This window comes from Amphiprion ocellaris, chromosome 20 (assembly GCF_022539595.1).
Source record: "Amphiprion ocellaris isolate individual 3 ecotype Okinawa chromosome 20, ASM2253959v1, whole genome shotgun sequence".
In the NCBI taxonomy this organism is placed as follows: Eukaryota; Metazoa; Chordata; class Actinopteri; family Pomacentridae; genus Amphiprion; species Amphiprion ocellaris.
The window spans coordinates 24,638,105-24,658,728 of NC_072785.1; the positions used below are offsets into that span (position 1 = coordinate 24,638,105).

Genomic DNA, 20,624 nt, shown 5'->3' on the forward strand with positions numbered 1-20,624 from the left:
ATACTCTCAAAAACATTCATCTAAATAAAAAAAAAAAGATTCTCAAAGTGATGAATGTAATTAAATTCACTTTGACTGAGCTCAAGCACATTTCATTTGACTTTAACTGTGGTAAAAAACAGCAGCCTGCTCCATTAATGTAACGTAGAAAACCTATTAAATATGATCAAAACGAGGCTGTCGGTCCTTTTCGCTGCGACTCGTGTGGAGGAGACTCGGCAGATGAAGGCTGATTAGTGCGACACAAAGTGAATCAGAAACTAAGTCGCTCTGCATCTCCTTCTGCTCGCTGCAAACTTCACCACCAGATGCTTCATCCCCTTGACGCCCAGCACGGGCCGCTTAATGAGCACAGTCACCCCGAGGCTATTTTTATTTCCACTGTCCTCCCCGTCGACTCCTCGTCATCTGACTAAGTGTTTTGCTCCGGGGGATCCCTGCTCCCAGAGGTCCGCCTCGCTTCAGATGGGAAACGGTTTGGACTGGATGGATGTTCGGAGATGAACCCAGGAAGTTTAAAGAACACCAGCAGCAGATATGGAAGGATTAATGGTCTTGCAGTGATCGACAGTTGTTATTGCTGCAGTGGGAACCGCAGTAGAAACTCTAGAACATGAAATATTCAGACTGCTGCAGAAGTATCAGGGTCTTATTTCTTTGTAAATGGCGGCAATCAACAGAGGATTAATCAATGATTTTCAGAGCTGATACAATTATTTTAATTAAAGATGTATCCTCAATTATTCAGTTACTGATATAGTCTATGAAATGTGAGAAAATGCTAAAAAGAAAAAAAAAAAAAAAAGTCCATTATGGTTCCCAGAGTCCCTCTTAAGCCCAAAACCCAAACCCAAGTTTAAAATATAACCTGGATTATTTAGGGGAAATATCTGTTTTTGATGTTTCTCATAGATTTAGAGCAATTTAGCTTCAATTCTAAGCTTCAATTCAGTATTTATTGTTTAATAGGTTTTAAACATGTGATTGAGCATTGTTTTAAGAGACACCATTAAAAGGACAACAGTATGAATTTGTAAAATCATTGATAATTTAGCCCTCTGAACCCCAAAAACTGCAAAAACAAGTTTTATATTTTTAAAAAAGCCAAAAATGAATCAGTTTATCATGCTAAGAAACTGTAAAAACAGGAAAAAATACACAGATTTTTAGGTTCTGAAGGGCTGTAAAAGCATCATCTGTGGCCTGTGGTTCTGTCAGGAAAACTGCAAAAAAAATTCAGCTTAAAATTGTGTAAAATATTTAATCAAAACCACTTTATTCTACACATCTCATTAAAAACAAACAAACAAAAAAAGACAACAGAACCAGAGGTCCCTCTCTTTAAAAGGCTGATGAAGTGAAGATCTAGAGCTATTTTACTACAAGACTAAATAACTGAAGAACAAAGCTCATTAAGTCCAACTATTACTATTTATACAATGCAAACATTTCCAAAACTAAAACTAGCATGTTAGCAGGCTAATAAACTCAATAATCATCATTATCATCACTCATTGTAGTTTTCAAGCAGCTGACAAAAAAAGAACTGAAGCTAATTTTAAGCTAATGACCTTTAAAACTAAAGCTAGTTTGCTAATAAGCTAAAATTTTAATTTTTTAAAAATCAAGCTAGTTATTTAAGAAGCAAATATTAACAGAAGCTAGTTTGGAAACTGCTGACAAAACCAGCAACTAAAGCTAGTTTGTTAGCAAGCAATTAACCTCATAAACTAAAGGTAGTTTTTAAATACAAATTCATAAACTAAAAAAATAAAATTAGTTTGTTAACAAGCTACTAAATTCATTAACTGAGCTGGTTATCTGTCATTTAGACTTAAGACAACATCCACTCGCATCTCCTGGCTGATAGCTGAGTGTCAGTAGTTGGGACACTTGTCACTTCTTATGACCATCACTGTGTATCGTACAGTATCATGTTATTCATCCACTATCAGCTTCATTAAATGTTTCCTCTTTTAATATTAATTTCTCTATAGCTCCTAGTTTATACTCCACTTCTGTCTGTGTTTCTTGTCAGTATCATTAAATCATCTTCACTCGTTTCCCATCTGTCAAGCCGTGGCCTCGGCTGTGTCCTCTGAGCTGCTGGATGAGGGCAGGTGAGGAGACTGCAGCCACAATATCTTACCAGGCCAACGGTGCCGCAGTGGCCTAATAATTACTACAGAAACAGATAGACGGGGGCAATTTATTTCTCAGAGAGGTGGCAGGACCTGCAGGCCAAATATAGTACGTACAACTGACGAGGTAATTGTGAAATATCGATACTCGTGATGCTCCTGTTGTAGGAGTCATAAAAAAAGTAGAGTTCACAAAAACAATCGGATCATAAAACAGAAGGCAAACGCAAAAAATCGATAGTAAAGCAATCATAAAAGACGCTAAAGATGTTGCAGACGAGTCTGACGGCTAGGAATAACCAGCTGAGCCTACTTTTTACTGATCTAATAACCAATTCCTGCTTTCCACCTGCCCACCTGGCATATAAATCATCCACCTAACTCTGTGAGGGTATATGCAGACCGCACTCAAATCCATCTACTGCACATGTGCCAGGAAAACAAAAGGTGCTCTGAATAAATGCTTGCTGTCAGTAGTGACTATATGTCGTCCATACCTTTAGAATTCACCATAGCAAGGGTTGTAATGAAAGTAGTCGCTTTGATTTGCACCTAGAAAGTCATCAACAGCAGCCTCCAGTCAGAGATTGATTGAACCAGTGTGCGATCTGAGAGGCACAGGAAGTCTTTTATACCAACTGCTATAAGGTTTTACAATGCACAAAACTTTAACTTATTTAGTATGGAATCTATCCATCCATCCATCCATCCATCCATCCATCCAGCCAGCCATCCATCCATCCATCCATCCATCCATCCATCCATTGAGCAGAAACCGTGGCTTGGTCTTAAGACTACTTGTTTAGCATACAGTACAGTGAGGCTCAATCAGTCTCTTTATACTAATTGTAGATGTTTGTCCAACACTCAGAAGATGTCTGAGAAATGAACACAGCAAGTATCGTAATACTTAACCTGGGTTTTATGTTATCAGATGGATACATCAATATAAATGATCCTTTTTGTGGTTATCCTGCCACATATGGTTCTAGTCAGTGTTGGTGGACAATATTTGTATTTGTGTAAAAAGTCTTTAAAGCTTCTATATCCAGTATTTTGATATTATTGTTTCTATTAACATTGGATCAAATGTGCCATGTAAAAAGCATTAGAGAATTATCAATTGACTGTATTTTGACTCAATTCTGTAGCTCTGTAGCGTCTTTTGATAGCGCATTGTTTCGGTTGTACGACCAGCAGCGTTAAAGCGCCTATAATCTCTATTTTTATTTTAACAATGCAGCAAATGACAACAGGAAAACAATGTGACAATTCATTCCTCAATCTGCCACTCCTTTTAGCTTTGTAGTAAGTTTCAGCCCACTTTTCTTCGCAGTCTTTCTTAAAAATCTCTTTTAAAGGACAAACACTGTACTCTACCTCCTTAGCACCAAACAATAGGCAAATATAGTGATTCATGTAAGACAGGCTTCGTAGGCGAGTGGATTTTGGACTTGAATTCAGCTTAAAAGGAAAATTTCCGAATGCAGATAGGGGTTTTCATTACCAGTAAGTGGCCAAAAAAAATCAGTCACTGCAGATTTACATGCAAAACTTTATCATTAAGAGGTTTTAAGATGTTGTAATGAATCTGCAAGAGACCATATTTCTCCCAGGAGTACTAGGAAGAAGAAAATAAACCAGCCGTGACTGTAAAGGGACACATTGCTGCATGTTTGAGCACTGTGAGGATGTTTATCACCATGTCAGCCACATATGTCTGCAAGGACACAGTTTGTTTCCTCTGTGCAGAAACTGTAGCCCACTTCCACTTTTTATATCCTTCATCTCTCACCGTCTCTTTCTCTGCTTCTCAATTAATTTGTCACAACTCTCATCAAGATGCCAAATTTTCCTCCACTGCCGTCCCACCTCCAGCTGCCGCAGCCCCTTCGAATGGATGTGTCCTCCGTGTGCTGATTATCTAGCGATCATCTGGCAGAGCGGTATCGCCCCCGGCAGCTTTGACGTCTTATTGGGAAGCTGATTTAAAGCAGATTTCAGGAAAAGGACGACTGGAATGCTGAGAGAAGCTGCAGCGAAGCTTGAATCTGAGAGGAGAAGGACCACAGAGAGGACAGGAAGCAGAGAAAGGAGTGTTTTTCTTTTCGCCGCCTCTGTTTGCATCCGTGAATGAGTGTGATTGTGCATGCAGAGGAGGGACAGCGAGGCGATTGTTGAACAGCTCTTCCTGGAGTCCTGCCAGGCCACTGCAGGCGTGTGGATGTTCCAGAGTTGACACAGCAGGGACGGTTTGGCCCTCAGCCACAGAAATATAGAGCAAATCATCAAAGCGGGGAGTGAAATCTCCATTCAGTGTACCACCAGAGAGGTCAAAACAGTCATCTGGCCGATTGATTTCAGCACCAAAGGGGTCGGGGATTCAAATATGATCACATGAACATTAATTTACTTGGAGTTCAGACAAACCTGCTGTTGGTTTTCATTTGTCTGCACTTCAGAAGAGAAGCTTCAGCTGAATATTCGGTTCATTTCAGGTCACACTGAATAAGTAGGAATGGATGGAGGCTTAGCAAGTGTTCAGTGGTTTCTGCAGCCCGTCTCCCTGGACAGATGCAGAACTGCAGATATTCTGGCAGCGAGCCTGAAACTTCGGCTAAACATGATTGACTTATCTGCAGACTTGGCTTAAATTTATCTTCCCTGGTGTTTGCAGCAGATAATAAGTGAAATGTAGAAGCTGAAACAGAAGCTGTGATTTTAGTCTGAAAGTTTGCCTATTTAGCTTTTATTTGCACCATAAAAACATTTAATAAATGCCTTATAGTGCTTTATAAAGTGCTGGTGAGCACATTTAAGTGTTTATTTATGCATTTTTTGAACAACTTTTTCCCTGCTGCAGGAAAATGCGTGACAATACAACAATAAATGCTACTTTTTAGCATTAAAAAAGGCCTAAAATATCAGTGTTCACTTACATTATAGCGTGTTATTAAATGTTTGTGTACTGCCTACAAATGTTAAATATGCCTTTTGGGGATGTCCTTGGCTTGCAGACTAATAAGCCGCAACACAAACACAAAGAAAGCAGTTTTACATGTTAAAATTAGCATTTTTTGAGCACTTTAGGACGTTGTGTCTACGTTTAAAAGTTCAGACTGATACACAGATTGATGTGCACGTGAACGAGCATATGGCAAAATACCAGTTTTAGTATTAAATGGTGTTGCAGAGTTCATGTTGTCCTCCTGTAACTGCGTTTTCCAGATCTACATGCATGGTATTTATGATATCTACATATACTCGTGTAATTTGTATGCTTTATAATGCGACAAATTAATACACAATAATGATGTGTGAAATATTTCAGGTCCATCTCTGTAACTAACTCTAAATGATAATTCAAGGGACTTATTACCACCATTTAATTAAACATATTTTGTAAAAGATTATATAAAATCGAAGTTACTGATTTAGATAAACCCTTAAAGCTGCAAACTTTATTTTGATGGGTTAGGTTGACATAATAAGGTTGAATCAACTTAATATTGTGTTAATTTAAACTCAAATTAATGCTTTAGTTGATTTAAAACTAAATTCAAGTTGAGGGAACTTAATGAAGTTGGTTTAATGAACAGTTTTTTTCTTCACCTTGAGGTCAGGATTTCAAGACCACTCCATATTTAACACTAGAGCAACTTCATTTTTTTAATTTGCCAACCTAAAAACTGTGAATAATTATGTTAGTTAAATGCATAACACTTAAAAATTCCCTCCACATAACAGGGAAATAGTTAGAATTACTTTTTATTTTTTAATTTGCCAATGTAAAAACTTGTTAATAATAATTTGTTAGTTAAATATATTACACTTAAACATTAATGTTAAAGAACATGGAAATACTAGTTGGAACAAATTAATTTTTTATGAATAATCAACTTAAAAATGTGTGTTTATGCTAACAATTATTAAAAAGTGATAATTAATAATACCTTTGAATATGGGGGGAAACCTAATTTACTTAAATCTAACAAGTTCATTGGTTGAATATAATTAAAATTAGTTGTCATAAATCCAAAAGATTGGTGCAAACTGTTGTGTTTTTTTGTTGTTGTTGAGCCCAAACATTATTTTTTAGCATGTAATTTTACTATTACTAGCATGAACGTGTGTTTTATGACATTATTGGGTTTACAAGACTGTTGTATCTGGTGTGATTAAGTTCTATACCTTAATTCTTTAATGAAATTTCAGTATCACACTAATATAAAGTTATATATATTCAGTTTAGGGATTTTTATCTGTATTGTCCAACAATCCTGAAATCATCTTTCGTGCTCTGAATTGATTACAGCAGTAAAAATACTGCAACATTTCACATTTATTCTTGCTCTGCAATGATTATCTTTAATGATCACAGTAAATAATGTATGCGTATTTATCTCTCATGCCGATTGCAGCGGCGAGAAGTCGATAAATTAGAACACCACCACGTTTCTGGCTGCCACTGTACCTGCATATTGACGTGCTCTGACTGCAGTCATCAGTAAATCATCATCTTGGTGTTCGCTGTCGGTCTGCAGGAAGGATTTCCCTTTCCCCTCATCCTTGGAGAACCTCAGATAGCAGCAGTAAAGTTTCTGTTTCCTAGCAACCACTGGTCCACCACCTCCATTTATTTCACACTGTTGCAGAAAGGCGCTGTGGACATCAGTGGTGTCAGCAGGAGAGAAGGAATCTCCCCAGTTGTATCCATGAAATATCCAAATACTGGTGCAAAAAGGAGGGTTTCTGTAAATGGTGCAAGACCTTAGCCTTGTATATAGATTAGAATCAATGTATGAGGCAGATTGTTTAGTCTCAGATGAGTTTTTAGAAACAAAAAATGAAGAAAAATGTGCAGAAACTTCCCAATGTCTTGTACTCGGAGTGAAATGTCATCCCTTGGAGCAGCTTGGTGTCTCTGATGTAACTCGTGGTGACTGTTCACACGGCCGGAGTGTGAAAAACAAACTGTCACTTTGGTTCCATTAACGTCGACAACAACAGGATCGGCCGCCGATGTCCCACCGGCCTCCTCTTCCTCCCTCAATCTGTGCCTCAGGAGGGCAAATTACTCAATCAATCACTTTGACAATCCCGCCGCTAATCTCATTATTGGTATTCCTCCCGGTCGCCTCGTTCTGCTGCTCTTCATCCATTAACAGCTTTGTTTAATCTGTGTTTGCCAGACGCCTCCCTTCGCCGATTCTCTGCCCTTTTCTGTCTCTTCTCTCCCTCAATGTCGCCATTTTTATGTTGTCATTTACGCCGTCTGCCTCCATCTGTCCCCGTCTCTACCTTTGTTTCTCTACACAATTCATTTATCAACATTTCTACACTGTAAAATATGTTTTTAACTGTATTAATCTATGCAGGTGGTTCGGGATCAGATCTCCCACTGCACGGTGAAGCTGCGTCAGACCACCGGATTGATGGAGTACTGTCTGGAGGTCATCAAGGAAAATGACCCCAGTGGTTTCCTGCAGGTACGATTCATATCACCAGTCTGTTTTCATTACTACAAGCTGCAGCTCAATCTTATTTTTAGTTTCAATAATGATGCAAAATGTTGCCTTGAGCACCAGTTCTCAATGTTCTTGGCTCATGGCAAGTCGAGGTGAATTTCTAGCTGCAAATACAACATTTATGTGTGTAAAAAAAAAAAAAAACAAAGGCAACCAAAACCAAACTCATAGCGATGGTAAAGTTTCAGACAGTTTTGTAGGCATTGCAGTACAGTTTCACCTTGTTAAAATCAGACTTATTTGACGTCTTTGAATTAGCTTAAAAGCTAAAAATCCTTAAGGTGTTTTTATGATTTTTGTGCAAGCACAGTGCACAGTATCACTGCTTGTTTGTGGCCTGTAGCAACAAGTGCTAAGTCGGTGGACACCTTAGTAAATTACATTTAAACCAAGTTTTTTTTTTTTTTTTTTTAATATAGGCCCAGATTCTTTTCCCTTAAAGTGTCCAGGAAATAATCTGTGTAGATTCTTAATTATCCAGATGAAAATTGTAATAAAAAGCTCCTGGACTACTCTTTTCGGTTCGTGAAGACGTTTTGAATCTCATCCAAGAGACTTCGTCAGTTCCAACAGATCAATGGGGAGTTCCAGACATTTATTCCCATCCACAAATCACATGGCTAATGGCCTGTTAATGACCCAAGATTTACAAGCCTCCATTGAAGACAGCAAAGTTCACATTCTGGACAGAGAAGACAGATCATTAGAGAGATTAGTAAAGGAAGCCATCTATGTAAAACGTGATCAGCCATTTCTAAATAGAGCAGAGGAATTACAACACGAGTTATCTGGAACTTATAATGCAGTCCTGAGGTCCTTTTCCCAAACAGTCTTACCACCATTCACACGTCAAAGCATGTCAGTCATTGACAGGACAGTAGTCATGTGATTTTGAGGGTGAGAATAAATACCTGAGAATCCCCACCAATCAAGGTTTGCAGTTTGGAGACAATTCCTTTTAAACCTGACTAGATGTCCATCATGTACTTGTATGTTGCAGTGTCTTCTTGAATGTTCAGCTGACTGTCTGACCTGCCTTTGTTTCCTGTATGGAGACATTAAGGATAGAAGGTGTTGAATAGTGTGCAGATTGTAAATATGTTATGCATTAATTGGAAGTTTACAAACCTGGAAAATGTCCCAGTTCTGTAATATTTATTTCAAAAAGCATACAAGATATAAGTAAATTAGGTATGTTCAATCACAGGAATAATAAGTTATTGGTATCAACGTAAACCTTTGCACAATTCTTCATTAACATCGTTTCTCGTGTGGAAACATGACAAATTATGCAAATTTAGCCGTAACATATTCCACTAAGATTCAGATTCACTGTCCTATCCTCATGCTTGTTTGGTAGCCTGACTTCAGTAAACCTCATAAAAGTCTTTCTCACGGTGCTCCTCTACTAGCTAAGCCCCAGAGAAGTCTTTATCATGGTGCTCAATTACTAGATAAAACAAAGAAAGGTTTTTATCATGGTGTTCCTTTACTAGCTAAACCACAGAGAAGTCTTTATCATGGTGCTCTTTTATGAAGTAACCCCATAGAAGTCTTTATCGCAGTACTCCTTCACTAGCTAAACTGTATAGAAGTCTTTTTCATGGTGCTACTACTAACTAAACATGGAAGTCTTCATCACGGTGTTCCAAACCCTGTGGAAGTCTTTATCATGATGCTCTTTTACAAGCTAAACCCATAGAAGTCTTCATCATGCTGCTGCTTTACTAGGTAAACCCAATAGAAGTCTTGGTCATGGTGCTCCTTTACCAGCCAAACCCAATAGAAACCTTTATCACGGACTCTTTTACCAGCTAAACCCAACAGAAGTCTTTGTCATGGTGCTCCTTTACTAGTTTTCCCCCACAATGCTCTCTGTTTGCCAATACATAAACATGGTACAGTAAGGGGCTCCACCTGGTGGCACAAACGGGTACTACAGGAAATCTACAATACTTAAAGTGCATTATCTCGGAAAATGGTATCGAAAAATACCGGATATTAAATTACTCGGATTGAATTAGAATCAAACAAAAAACTTGATCAGAATATCTCAAATGTAGATGACATTATCCTCTGATTTTCTGTCTCTCCCAGATCTCCGATGCTTTGATCCGGAGGGTCCACATGACAGAGAGCCAGTGGGGTAAGGGAACTCTCACCCCGAGGATGACCAGCGACTTTGACCTCACTCTGGACAGCGGACCTCTTCTGCAGACCATCCACCAGCTGGACTTTGTACAGATGAAAGGTAAAACACAAAAGAAGACAGATTTTTTTTTTAACTCAAAGAGAAAAGTTCATGCTCTCAAGCAAAGTAGTGCTTCCCTATCAGCACTGAGGCTGCTGTTGGTAAAATATGAGTGGAAAAACCTACTTTTACTGGGACATTTGTGAGTGTACTAAAATGTATTATGGACACTAATGTTTGGGAGCGTCCTTCTTTTTCTGTGACAGCACTCCCTGGAGTTTAGAGGCAGCTTGTTCTCGCATGTGACCTCTTTGGATGTCAAAATCACAAAGATGAAACTATATCGAGAGGCGGTGTGGCTCGGGCACACGGTGGACACGTGTTTAGATATTTCCGTTAAGTTTGTGCCAGAACTGGAGCGTGACATGAGCGTTAAGTTAAGTTGGGGTTTATTTCTGTGGTTACGGGGTCGAAAATTTACAAGTAGTTCACGAAACCGTCATGTTGCAGCTCATTTATTTACAAAAAGAACAGCTTAATACTCCCATTTAAGAGATGGTTTCAATATTTTATCATCAGTCAAACAATTATTATATGTCAGATTACGAGCCAACAGCCTAATTCAGTCATTTTTTGTAAATAAATGTGTTGCAACCCAACTTTAGAGCCCAACACTAATGCACTCCAGCATTAATAGTTATCATGAGGCATAAATAAGGGCTTCCAAAAACTTTGAAGCTGTTTTATTATATCATTATTCTCTTTTAAGCTGTTCCCAAAAAAGTAAATGAAAGGATATTTTACTGCCTTTTCATCTTTACTGATTAACATATAAACCAGAAAAGGAAAATAATGTACTTCCCTGTGCTGCTGAAAAGCAAAACAGCAGCTACCTGCAACTTTTAAGGTGGAAGCTTTGTATTTAATCAGCCAAAACAATTTAAATGTCAATGCAGCGACTCTGATTATTTGTTTTTACTGGCTCTGCCGCTCGACATAGTGATGACTGGATGTTTATGCGCTAAAAAAAATATTTATTTTCTGACATACTGCAGATGTTTGCTAAAATAAAAGTCTCAGGAATGAGAAGCTTTTAATTATTAAGTTATTGATCGGGTGATAAATATTGAAAACGCCTGCAGAGTCATGCTGCCACGCTGGGGAGTGTGCACGTGCGAGCGAGTGTGCTCGTCTTTAAATATCTCGGTGGGCTGTAATCTGGCCTGGTTTTCTCGCCCTCCTCAGTCCCAGCTGCTCCGATGCTCCAGCTGGAGGAATGCTGCACTCAGAACAACAGCGCCACGTTGTCATGGAAACAGCCGCCGCTTTCCACCATCGCCGTGGACGGATACATCCTGGAGCTGGACGATGGAAACGGGGGTCCGTTCAGGGTAGGTGTCCACTCCGCAGGTGCTATTTTCTCCACACAAGCTTGGATTTATGTGTTCACTGTAACAAACAACGGTGTTATTTCACCTTTAAATGGGAACTTTTGTGAGATTTACACACAGAAACCAAAAGAAAAAGTGAGAAACAGCAGCAGCTCGGGTAGTAACTCACCTTTACGGGACTCCCCCTGCCTCAGTTCCAACAAAGACCCGTTCATGTGTTGCCAGGGTGGATGTGAAAGCGGCGTCTTGTGGCTGAAATCCCCCTGTGCGGAGGCCATGCTGTCATGTGACGCAGCGTATCGGGGCGCTGAATGACTCGCCGTCAAGGAAAAAGGGTTTTTCACGCAGCTGTCGGCCGGGATGATCCCGCAGGAAGCGTGATCCGGCATCAAGGCGGCCTTCATTCCCTCAGCATGTAATCCATCCTCACAGAGACCCTCCCCGGTTCTCTATACGCTCAGATCCCTGCTTTGTTCCGAGGGCAACTTATACCTCCTGGACTATTCCCTCAGTACAATAGCAGAGGATATCTGTGTCTGAACTCTAAACCTCCGTATAGAAGCCCCACCGACTCTTAACAAAGACAGTTACTTAAAGTGATGTTAACATTTGGGACGTAGCTTCCAGCCAAGTATTTTAAATCATCTTTTATTAGTGTGAAATAAATGAGTCATGTTGCTTAAATTGGGGGGGAAAAAATGTCGTTTTACTCTTTAAATCCGACAAAAACTCGCCAGAGGCTGAGACTTTACAGCTTCGGCACACAGAGGGAAAGAAGAAAGTAAACGTTGAGTAGAGCAGAGAAAAGAACAAGGATTTCTTTTGTTCTCAGAAAGGCAGTGTTTCTTCTTCTGCACAAACAGGAAAAAAATGTCAAGAAAGATTAGGAGTGTGGGCTTGAAACATAGTTTATCTAAACATTATGAAGTGGTTTGAGCTCTTTGAAAGCAGGAATAAGTGTGCAATCGTGGATCCAACACCTGGACAAGAAGGATGTGATTGAGTTTTTTGAGCTCAATGCAGGAAGCAGAAGAAGAATTTAAGGGATAGTACATCAGAAACTGTCAGGAGTTCATCTTTTTGTCCATCATAACTCCATTAAACTGGTGGAAATACATGCAAAAAGTTCAAGTTGCACGTTTAACTCTCTAAACTCTTAGAATTTTCAAGGCATTTTTTGCTTCTGTAACATTTTTACTCCCTGTGGGCTCATTTTCTTATTGCAATATAAAGTCTTGCACCTCTATGGAAACAGAACAACCATGACTATAAGTACAGAAAACTATAAAACATCTTTTGTGCAGTCTAACACAGTCCTACTGCTATAAATATATATATAACAAGGAAAAATAAAAGTTGATTTTTGTTTCCCTTTATATATTTTACAAAAATTGGATAAAAAACTGGAATCAACATGCTACACATTTTTCCAAGTGCTCACAAGTGTCACCTATACTGAAAAACAGTAACTGCATGTCGTAATAGTTTACTACTTACATTTTTCATTTGTTTTCATGCCTATTTCCTCTCTGCTCCGTGTAAACACTGCCTGCAGTTCAGCCAAATATAGCTGAGTCATTAATACCTTCATGATTGCACCAAGAAGCACACATTTTTTTGAGTTTTTTCCAGAATTTGGCTAATGCAAGCAGCTGATTTTTGAGATTTTTTTTTTAAACAAGACATGTTGAATGAAGTAATTTGGATGAAATATTGTGATTTTAAGCTTGGATTTGGCTACGTTTTCTCACAAAGGACCATCCAAACTTCAAAATCTGATGATTCTTTCCGTTTTTACGGTTTCTAGCTCTGATAAATGGTGTCATTTTGTCAGTTTTTAAAATGACAAACACGTCTTACAAACCCATTGGCAGATTTATGGGCTCAGAGGGTCTAACTTGTCTTGAAATCTTGGTTTTAAACCTTACATAAGTCTGAATACCATTAAAAATCCATCACTACTATGATATCAGGAGTTTTACACTCAAAAACGGGACTGCATTAGTTAAATTTCATCAGATCGTGGTTCAAATTTTTCTAAATCTTATTTGATTCATGGAAATTCCAAGTTTACAAATTAGAAAATAGTGTTTATTCGATCCCATCACTTAAAGGAGGAATTGAATTTTCAGATTGTTTTGCAACTTGCCGAGCTAAGACGGGATGGTACGACTCTAAATAAAGAAAACCACCAAACACCCAACTGATCCCCCATATTTCAGGCTTTGCTCTCTGTCAAACTGCTACCATCCTTTCATAACTCTGAATGGGCTCTAGATGTCGACGATATTCGTCTGAGCAGCTGGGGCAGCGTAATTAAAGTGGTTCAGCTCAGCTTTTCACCTAAAATGTGAGATAATAGTCAAAATATTGGACTTTCTGATACCTGCTGTGCACCGGTAGCCTTATAAAAGTCAGTTTGGTAGCTTTACTGGTGTGTGAGGAGACTGAAAAGGGTTGAGCTCGACGCTGCCTCTGAAATGCGACTGAACCAGCAGCTGTTTGTTGAGGCGTCCTGTGTTTTAATTTTGGAAAACGGTGCCAGTGACCTCAAGCCATTTTACTCTCCTCTCTACGGCTTGTTAGCTCAAACCAGCTGTTCGTAATCTCTCACCCTTTCAGTTCATTTGGGTTCTATAATTGTCTGTTTCGTCCCTCTGTCTTAATTACAACCATTCCATAAGAGGGGGATCATTTGCATCCAATCTGCCAACTGTATCCGCTAACTGCTAATTGGTGGGCGGTCGATGCCAAATTGTACTCCACCTTGGAGAGTCTTCACTGTTAACCTGTGATTTACAGCGAAAAAATACGAGATAGAGCATCTTGGAGCATGTTTTGGAACTGTTATGAGGAGTTTCTTCTTCTGGAATCGCCAAGCTGACCTTTTCTAGATGTAATAAAGTCTTTTGAGCTCTTTGAAAGCAGGAATCAGTGTGTACTTATGGATCCAGCACCTTGAGAAGGAAAGTTTTGAGAACTCGTTTGCAAAAAGCAATAGACGTAAAGGAATAGTACACCGCAAACTGTAAAGAGGAGACCCTTTCGTCCATTATAATTCCATTAAATTGGTGGAAATAAGCACAGAAAGCTCCCCAACATCAAGTTGCACATTCAACCCCAATCAGTTGTTGGGCATTTTTCTCTATGGAAACAGGACAACCATGACTAGAAGTAGACAGAATTCAAAATTGTCTTTTGTACAACATGCAAAAGTTATTCCATAAATTGTACAAAAATGAAAACAGAAGTTGACTCAACTGTACAACACAGGTGTTTGGTCTTCATTGTTAACGTGATTTACAACAGAAAAATAAAATATAGAGTATCATGGAACACATTTTAGAACTATTATGGTGATTTCTACTCCAAACAGTCTTTTGTACATGATAAAAGAGTTAGAATGCCATAAGTTGAACAAAAAATGAAAACAGAAATTTAATGTCTTTGGTCCTTTTTTTTTTTTTTTTTTTTTAACAATAGTTTACTAAAATCTAAACAGCATTTTCTGAGTGTCCACAGATGGCAAAACATTACAATGTAGAGCACCTTGGAGCATGTTTTGGAACTTCTCTGATCTTTTTGTGTGTAAAATTGCCTTTTTCCCCACGTTTTCTGTGTCATACCTGTGTCGGATGCAGCACTATGCCAGAAAACAATTTTCCAAATGGCGAGGGAAGTTTTCCTTCCTCCTCTACTCTCGCTCTGACTCATTGAATCTCTCCAACGCAGCTTCACACTGAGCTCTGGCGACTTTGTGTCCTCGTGTCTATTTATACTGCGGCGTGGGCTGCAGCTCCCACGCTCAGTTGTACAAACTCTCACTTATTAAACTCGCCGCCAAATCCGATCGGGACGCTCCTTCAGAAGCTGAGCCTGCCGGGTTCGACAAACAGGACTGTTGGGTGTCATAATTACGCACTTGATGTATCTGCCAGTTTTAACGGGACTCGATGTGTGTGTTTGCAGGAAGTGTACGTGGGGACGGAGACCATCTGCACGGTGGACGGACTCCACTTCCACAGCACGTACAAGTCCAGAGTGAAGGCCTTTAACGCCAGCGGAGTGGGCCAGTACAGCAAGACTCTGATCATGCAGACCTCTGAGAGTACGTCATCACTGTCAATCTTTAAGGAGAAAAACATCCTGATAACAGAATTCATTCACGTCTTCCTCTGATCCTGCATAGTTGTTCAGTGTGTGTTCGCAAAGTTAGAATCCAGACTGAGGCTCACAGGTATGCAAGAAAATACACTTATTAGTTCTTCTTCACTGCCTCAGTTGGACTCACAAACCTTCCTCATGTATTTGTTTATAGCCAAGCCACATTTATATTCAGTATATTGCTCTTTTTCACAGCGTCATCGCCCACGTATATTCCAGTATTAGCTTACTGCAACTGAACACAGAGCCTCCTTTAAATAGTTTGTCCACCAGTAAAGGCTGACAATTCAATTTTTACCACAGTCTGTGGGTAAATATGGGCAAAACATCACCATTTCCTCACAGTGTGCACAAGTGAAGCCAAATTATTGCAGAAATGGATGCTAAAACCAGAATCTGTGCAGTACTGAGCTGAGCAGACGACAGCAGAACCCATTTTTAACATGTTCTACCTTTAGCCAGTTCTGTAGAGCTTCCAAATTGTCCATCTTTACATACAGTCCCAGATACGTTCTTGAAAATAACAAATGAAAAAGACTGTTATCACAGTTGTAGGTTATGTGGTTATTAGGAATGTTCAGAGTTCGACCCTGAAATCAGGTTAGAAGCCAGTCGAGACAATTTTTAACCAAAAATCTAAGCCCAGCGCTTTGTTTCAATCCAATGTCACTCAAGTAAATTGGAGTTATTTACTTAATATGTGCAGCAAAATCAACCAGTAATTAAATAATACAGCAGACACAGAATATGTGCCACAAAAGCAGCAAGTACAAAAACTACTGCAATACAGGAATGATGTTCTAATTAATCCCAGTTTGACTTAATACTAATGTACTGACTGGAGGTCATTAAACGTCTCAGAAGACTTTGTCATGGTGCTCTTTTGCTCATGAAACCCCAACAATGCTCTCTGTTTGCCAACATGGAATCGCCTCCTCAGATCTCTGCAATTATTACCAGTTAGAGGTTCCACCTGGTGGTGAAACCAGATACTACAGCTCATCTACAATACTTTAAGCGGCTGTTTTATAGGAAAGTAGTATCAAAAAATGCTAAATATTAAATGACTGTGGAGTAAAATACAAACTTGATCAGGATATCTCTGGTTGTTATCATAAAAAAAATGCCAAAATATAATTATAGGACTGGGGGAAATGCTGCAGATGAAAAATGTTAAAAATTAAATAGAAATAAGTTTGACCAGTATATCCTTAGAAGCTACAATTTAAATTACAACATCAAAAAAATACAGATGCAGATGAAAAGTTTCAAGAACAACTCACAACAGGAAGAACAATACAAGACACGACAACATTCCTAACATGGAGATGATGTTGTTATAAGGACCAACAACATCCATTTTCAACTCTTTCAGCATCTGCCACATGTTTGTCTTCATATCTTTGTTCCTCAGGTGGATTACGGTTCCCAGATACCACGGATGACCCACTTTATTCTGATCTCATCTTTAAGGAGGTTTAAGCACATTTTATATGTTTGATAAGTTGTGATTAGACTACATACGATCAGTGCTTTGGCAAACAGCTGGCAGGTGCTTTATCACAGGTGTAATAATAATCATACAGCTTCACAGACCAGAGTCTTGGCTCACATTCTCTAACTTGTTCCTTTTACAGCCAACAAATCTGCACTGAACTCCAGGAGATCTGAGGACTAATAAATTGTTGCTGCCAGACTAAAGCATCGTCTTTAGAATCTAAGATCAACTGTCTTGGCAGGTTTTCAAATACAAACCACGCTTTTTTGAGTTCATCATGTGTTTCAAATGGCTTTATAGTTAATGCAACACCATGAATAATAACAATAAAAGCCTCCAAAATATCTGTGACAGGATTTTAGTCCAGCGGCAGGATGTGGATTCTGTTTGGAGGGTGTGCAGCTGCTTTAGTCCAGCCATGTGCTTGCTTTCCCATTAGTTCAATGCTGCTGTGCATAGATGGGGAAGCTTGTCATCCACCAGTGGACCTGAAAGGCCCAGACAGCCTCCCTACCTGACAGAGGGAGCACTCAGCAGCTGCACAAAGAGATCTAACCACTCAGTGTTTTTGCAGGCTTCACTGGGCTTTGATTTTATTTCTTTTTTTGAATTTGTCAGTCCAGAGCTTCTCTTTGTTTTTGTTCTGTTTGAGTCTTCGGTGGTTTGTTTCTAGGGTTTGGGGATCTTCCTCTGGTCACTGAGCTGAACCAGCTTCCCTGATCGATTCTGCTTTTTTTTGTTTTTTTTGTACCCCCTTCGCCTCCCCTCCTAAACCCCTCCCTACACTGTCTGCTTCGTTCCCCTCTTTTTCCTTTTTTCCTCTACTTCCTCCTCCCCTTCATTTCACATTTCAGCTGGACTCCCCCCATGTGATATTCAGTCTATAGGCACAGGTATGGACAGCTCTCATTGCAGACTAATCCCCCCTTCAGGTCATTGTCTGTTCCATCAGTGACGTCCTCACATTCAGACCAGCAGGGGGGCAGTTTGCGGCTCTGTGGGCTCCACGTATTAAGCCTCTAATAAATGTCTCTCCTTTGGGAAATTAAGCCACGTAATGAAACTTTACTGCATGTGGTAACACCAGTAGACAGTAAAGTCCAGTGGAGCCCATAAAAACTGCAAACGTCCACCTGCTACACCCCAACATTCATAGAGATACTGCGTTTTTCTACACTCAAGTCAAGCAGGATTGTGAATTTATTTTTGTTTTTACCAACTTACAAAGGAACAGTTCACCTAAACTACAGGAAAGCATATTTTCCTACTAAAGGCATCAGCTATGAAGACAGATTTTGAGAGGGTTAGGGTTAAATCTTTGGATTTATTGGGTTTTCCATTTATAGTTTTCTGGGCCATTAACCCAAATCTGTACTGTAAATTAGTCAGGTAATTCGGTTTTATATATAAAATTGTAGGTGCTTAACTTTAATATTTAAATTAGCCAGATATATTTGTATTTTTTATTGCATATTATATGTTCTTAACCTTACATTTGTAACATTCCTTTTGTGTTTCTCTTGGAAAGTACGTTGACACCTGTAAAAATTGTAAAAACACTGTAAAAAAACAAATTTATCATTTTATTTTTTTCAAGTTTTAAACTTTTTTTTAACAATTTACTGTTAATTTATCCATCTTCCTGTTTTTCAAAAATTACAGAAAATAATACAATTAATTTACACACTAAATGTAAAAGACACTTACTGTAAAATTGCACAATATTTTACTGTATGGAAATCAGCAAAAAAATTTGTTAAAAATTATATCTTTTAAGTAATAAAAACTTACAGATATATATTTTTGTCATTCTCTCAATCTTTCCCACCTGTATTTTTTCAAATGGTCGATAATTTTTTCAAATGTTTGACCATAAAAATGCATTATTTTCACCATATTTTTAAAAATAGTTGTTGAATGTTACTATATTTCACAGTTTTCTAAAACTTATCTTTTCTGGCACCCTTACTGTTGGATTTTTACGTTGTTTTTTTTTACAGTGTATATAAATAACATTGACTAAATCTAATAAGCTTTTACAGTAGACATGAATCGAATTTTGTTTGCGGTGTTTTTAGCAACGAAAAATTAAATCAGCCCAAGAATGACATACAATCAACTTAAACTTATTATGTCGTGTGCAACATTATTTGTTTTTCTGTCTACCTGCCAAGTGTAAGTTCAATATTTATTCTTGACATACTTTTTGTATTTTGGGTGAACTGAACTTTCTTGAAAATTATTACTATATTTTACTGATAAACGATAAATATGTATTTAAAAGAGCAAATTAGGTAGATTTTAATGATTAATATTTTTCTAACCCCTTCTGCTGTTCCAAGCAGGCACCAGTTAAGATTTGCAGATTGTCTGACACAGATGTGATAATATAGAAATTATTAAGCTTTATAGAGTGTAAGTTAAGTCACATAGTGTTAAGATAAGGATTATTAATCTTATTCATAATATTGATACTTTTTTAATAGTATTACCACTCTTTCCATTTAGATATTTTTTTTACAGTGTAACTCCACCTCATTGAACTTTTAACCTCCAGTATCACGTTGTGTTTGTAAAGTCATCATCACTGCATCAGGTCCTGGTGTGGTTGTGTATTTCTACTAAACAATGGTGTGTACTAACCTCCTCCTGTGTACAGTTGCCTGGTTCACCTTGGACCCGGCCTCTGCTCACCCCGACATCATCTTCTCCAACGACAACCTGACGGTGACCTGCAACAGCTACGACGACCGGGTGGTCATGGGGAACTCCGCCTTCTCCAGAGGCATCCATTACTGGGAGATGACCATCGATCGCTATGACAACCACCCCGACCCAGCGTTCGGCATCGCCCGGGCCGACGTGCTGAAGGACGTGATGCTGGGGAAGGACGACAAGGCCTGGGCCATGTACGTGGACAACAACCGCTCCTGGTTCATGCACAACAACTCACACACCAACAGGTAACCAAGAAAAAGACCAATGACTGTCTGTGCTTTAATGCTGATGTTGTTTTTGATTTATTCATTTTTAGAAATGTTCGGAAAAGACACACCAACACACAGTGATGGAAGAAGAAGTCTGATCCTTTTATTTTGTAAAAGTAGCAGTAAAAACCTAAATTACACTGAAGTAAAAGTACAGAGGTTATAGGCAAAATGTAGTTCTAGGATCAAATAAATAAAAAGCAGCCCCTGTGTGTGACATATTACTGTATATGTCAGTTTTGTCATTGCAGGTGGTTGAGAGAACAACTTTAAACTATTTTACTACATTTCATCCAAGATGAATCTGAAGGGTTCAGAGTTGATTATCATGAATTTGTATTAATTTAACAAATTACTGGTTGTGTGTTTGTTTCACCTGTTGGTTGTTTTGTTGGTTGCTTGACCTGTTGTTTGCCTGTTTGTTTGGTCTGGTGGCTGGTTGGTCAGTTGGTTGTTTGCTTGATCTGTTTGTTTCTTTTGTTTGGTTGGTCTGTCGGTCGGCTGGTCAGTCAGTTGATTGATTGGTTGGTCTGTTGTTTGCTTGGTCTGTTGGCTTGTTTTGGTTGGTTGGTTGTTTGCTTGTTAGACCATTTCATATACTGTGCTAAAACTTTACGCTAAAGAACCAGTGGATGTGGGTTTAAATGAAGCAACCAAAGGAAAATTTAATGAATCAGCATTTAAAACAATCGACCAAGACAACACTTAACAGTGCATTTAAGCT

General features: G+C 38.7%; 2 protein-coding genes across 3 annotated transcripts in view; one reads left to right on the forward strand and one right to left on the reverse strand.

The window, feature by feature from the left end:
* The window catches only part of LOC111584722 (E3 ubiquitin-protein ligase TRIM9), a 63,159-nt gene that overhangs the window by 31,040 nt on the left and 11,495 nt on the right, over window positions 1–20,624 (forward strand). Inside the window, exons 4-9 of one of the 2 annotated variants that reach the window (XM_023293947.3) lie at window positions 7,520–7,630; window positions 9,767–9,920; window positions 11,106–11,251; window positions 15,221–15,359; window positions 17,768–17,806; window positions 19,573–19,876. In XM_023293947.3, coding sequence (XP_023149715.1) covers window positions 7,520–7,630; window positions 9,767–9,920; window positions 11,106–11,251; window positions 15,221–15,359; window positions 17,768–17,806; window positions 19,573–19,876 — 893 coding nt within the window. The remainder of the gene's footprint in view (window positions 1–7,519; window positions 7,631–9,766; window positions 9,921–11,105; window positions 11,252–15,220; window positions 15,360–17,767; window positions 17,807–19,572; window positions 19,877–20,624) is intronic. The other variant, XM_023293948.3, reaches the window with a different exon arrangement.
* LOC111584725 (oocyte zinc finger protein XlCOF26-like) overlaps window positions 19,982–20,624 on the reverse strand; it is a 6,960-nt gene continuing 6,317 nt past the window's right edge. The window contains exon 4 of the mRNA XM_023293954.3: window positions 19,982–20,624. This exon is cut by the window's right edge and continues 363 nt beyond it. The gene's annotated coding sequence lies outside the window, so the exon portion shown is untranslated.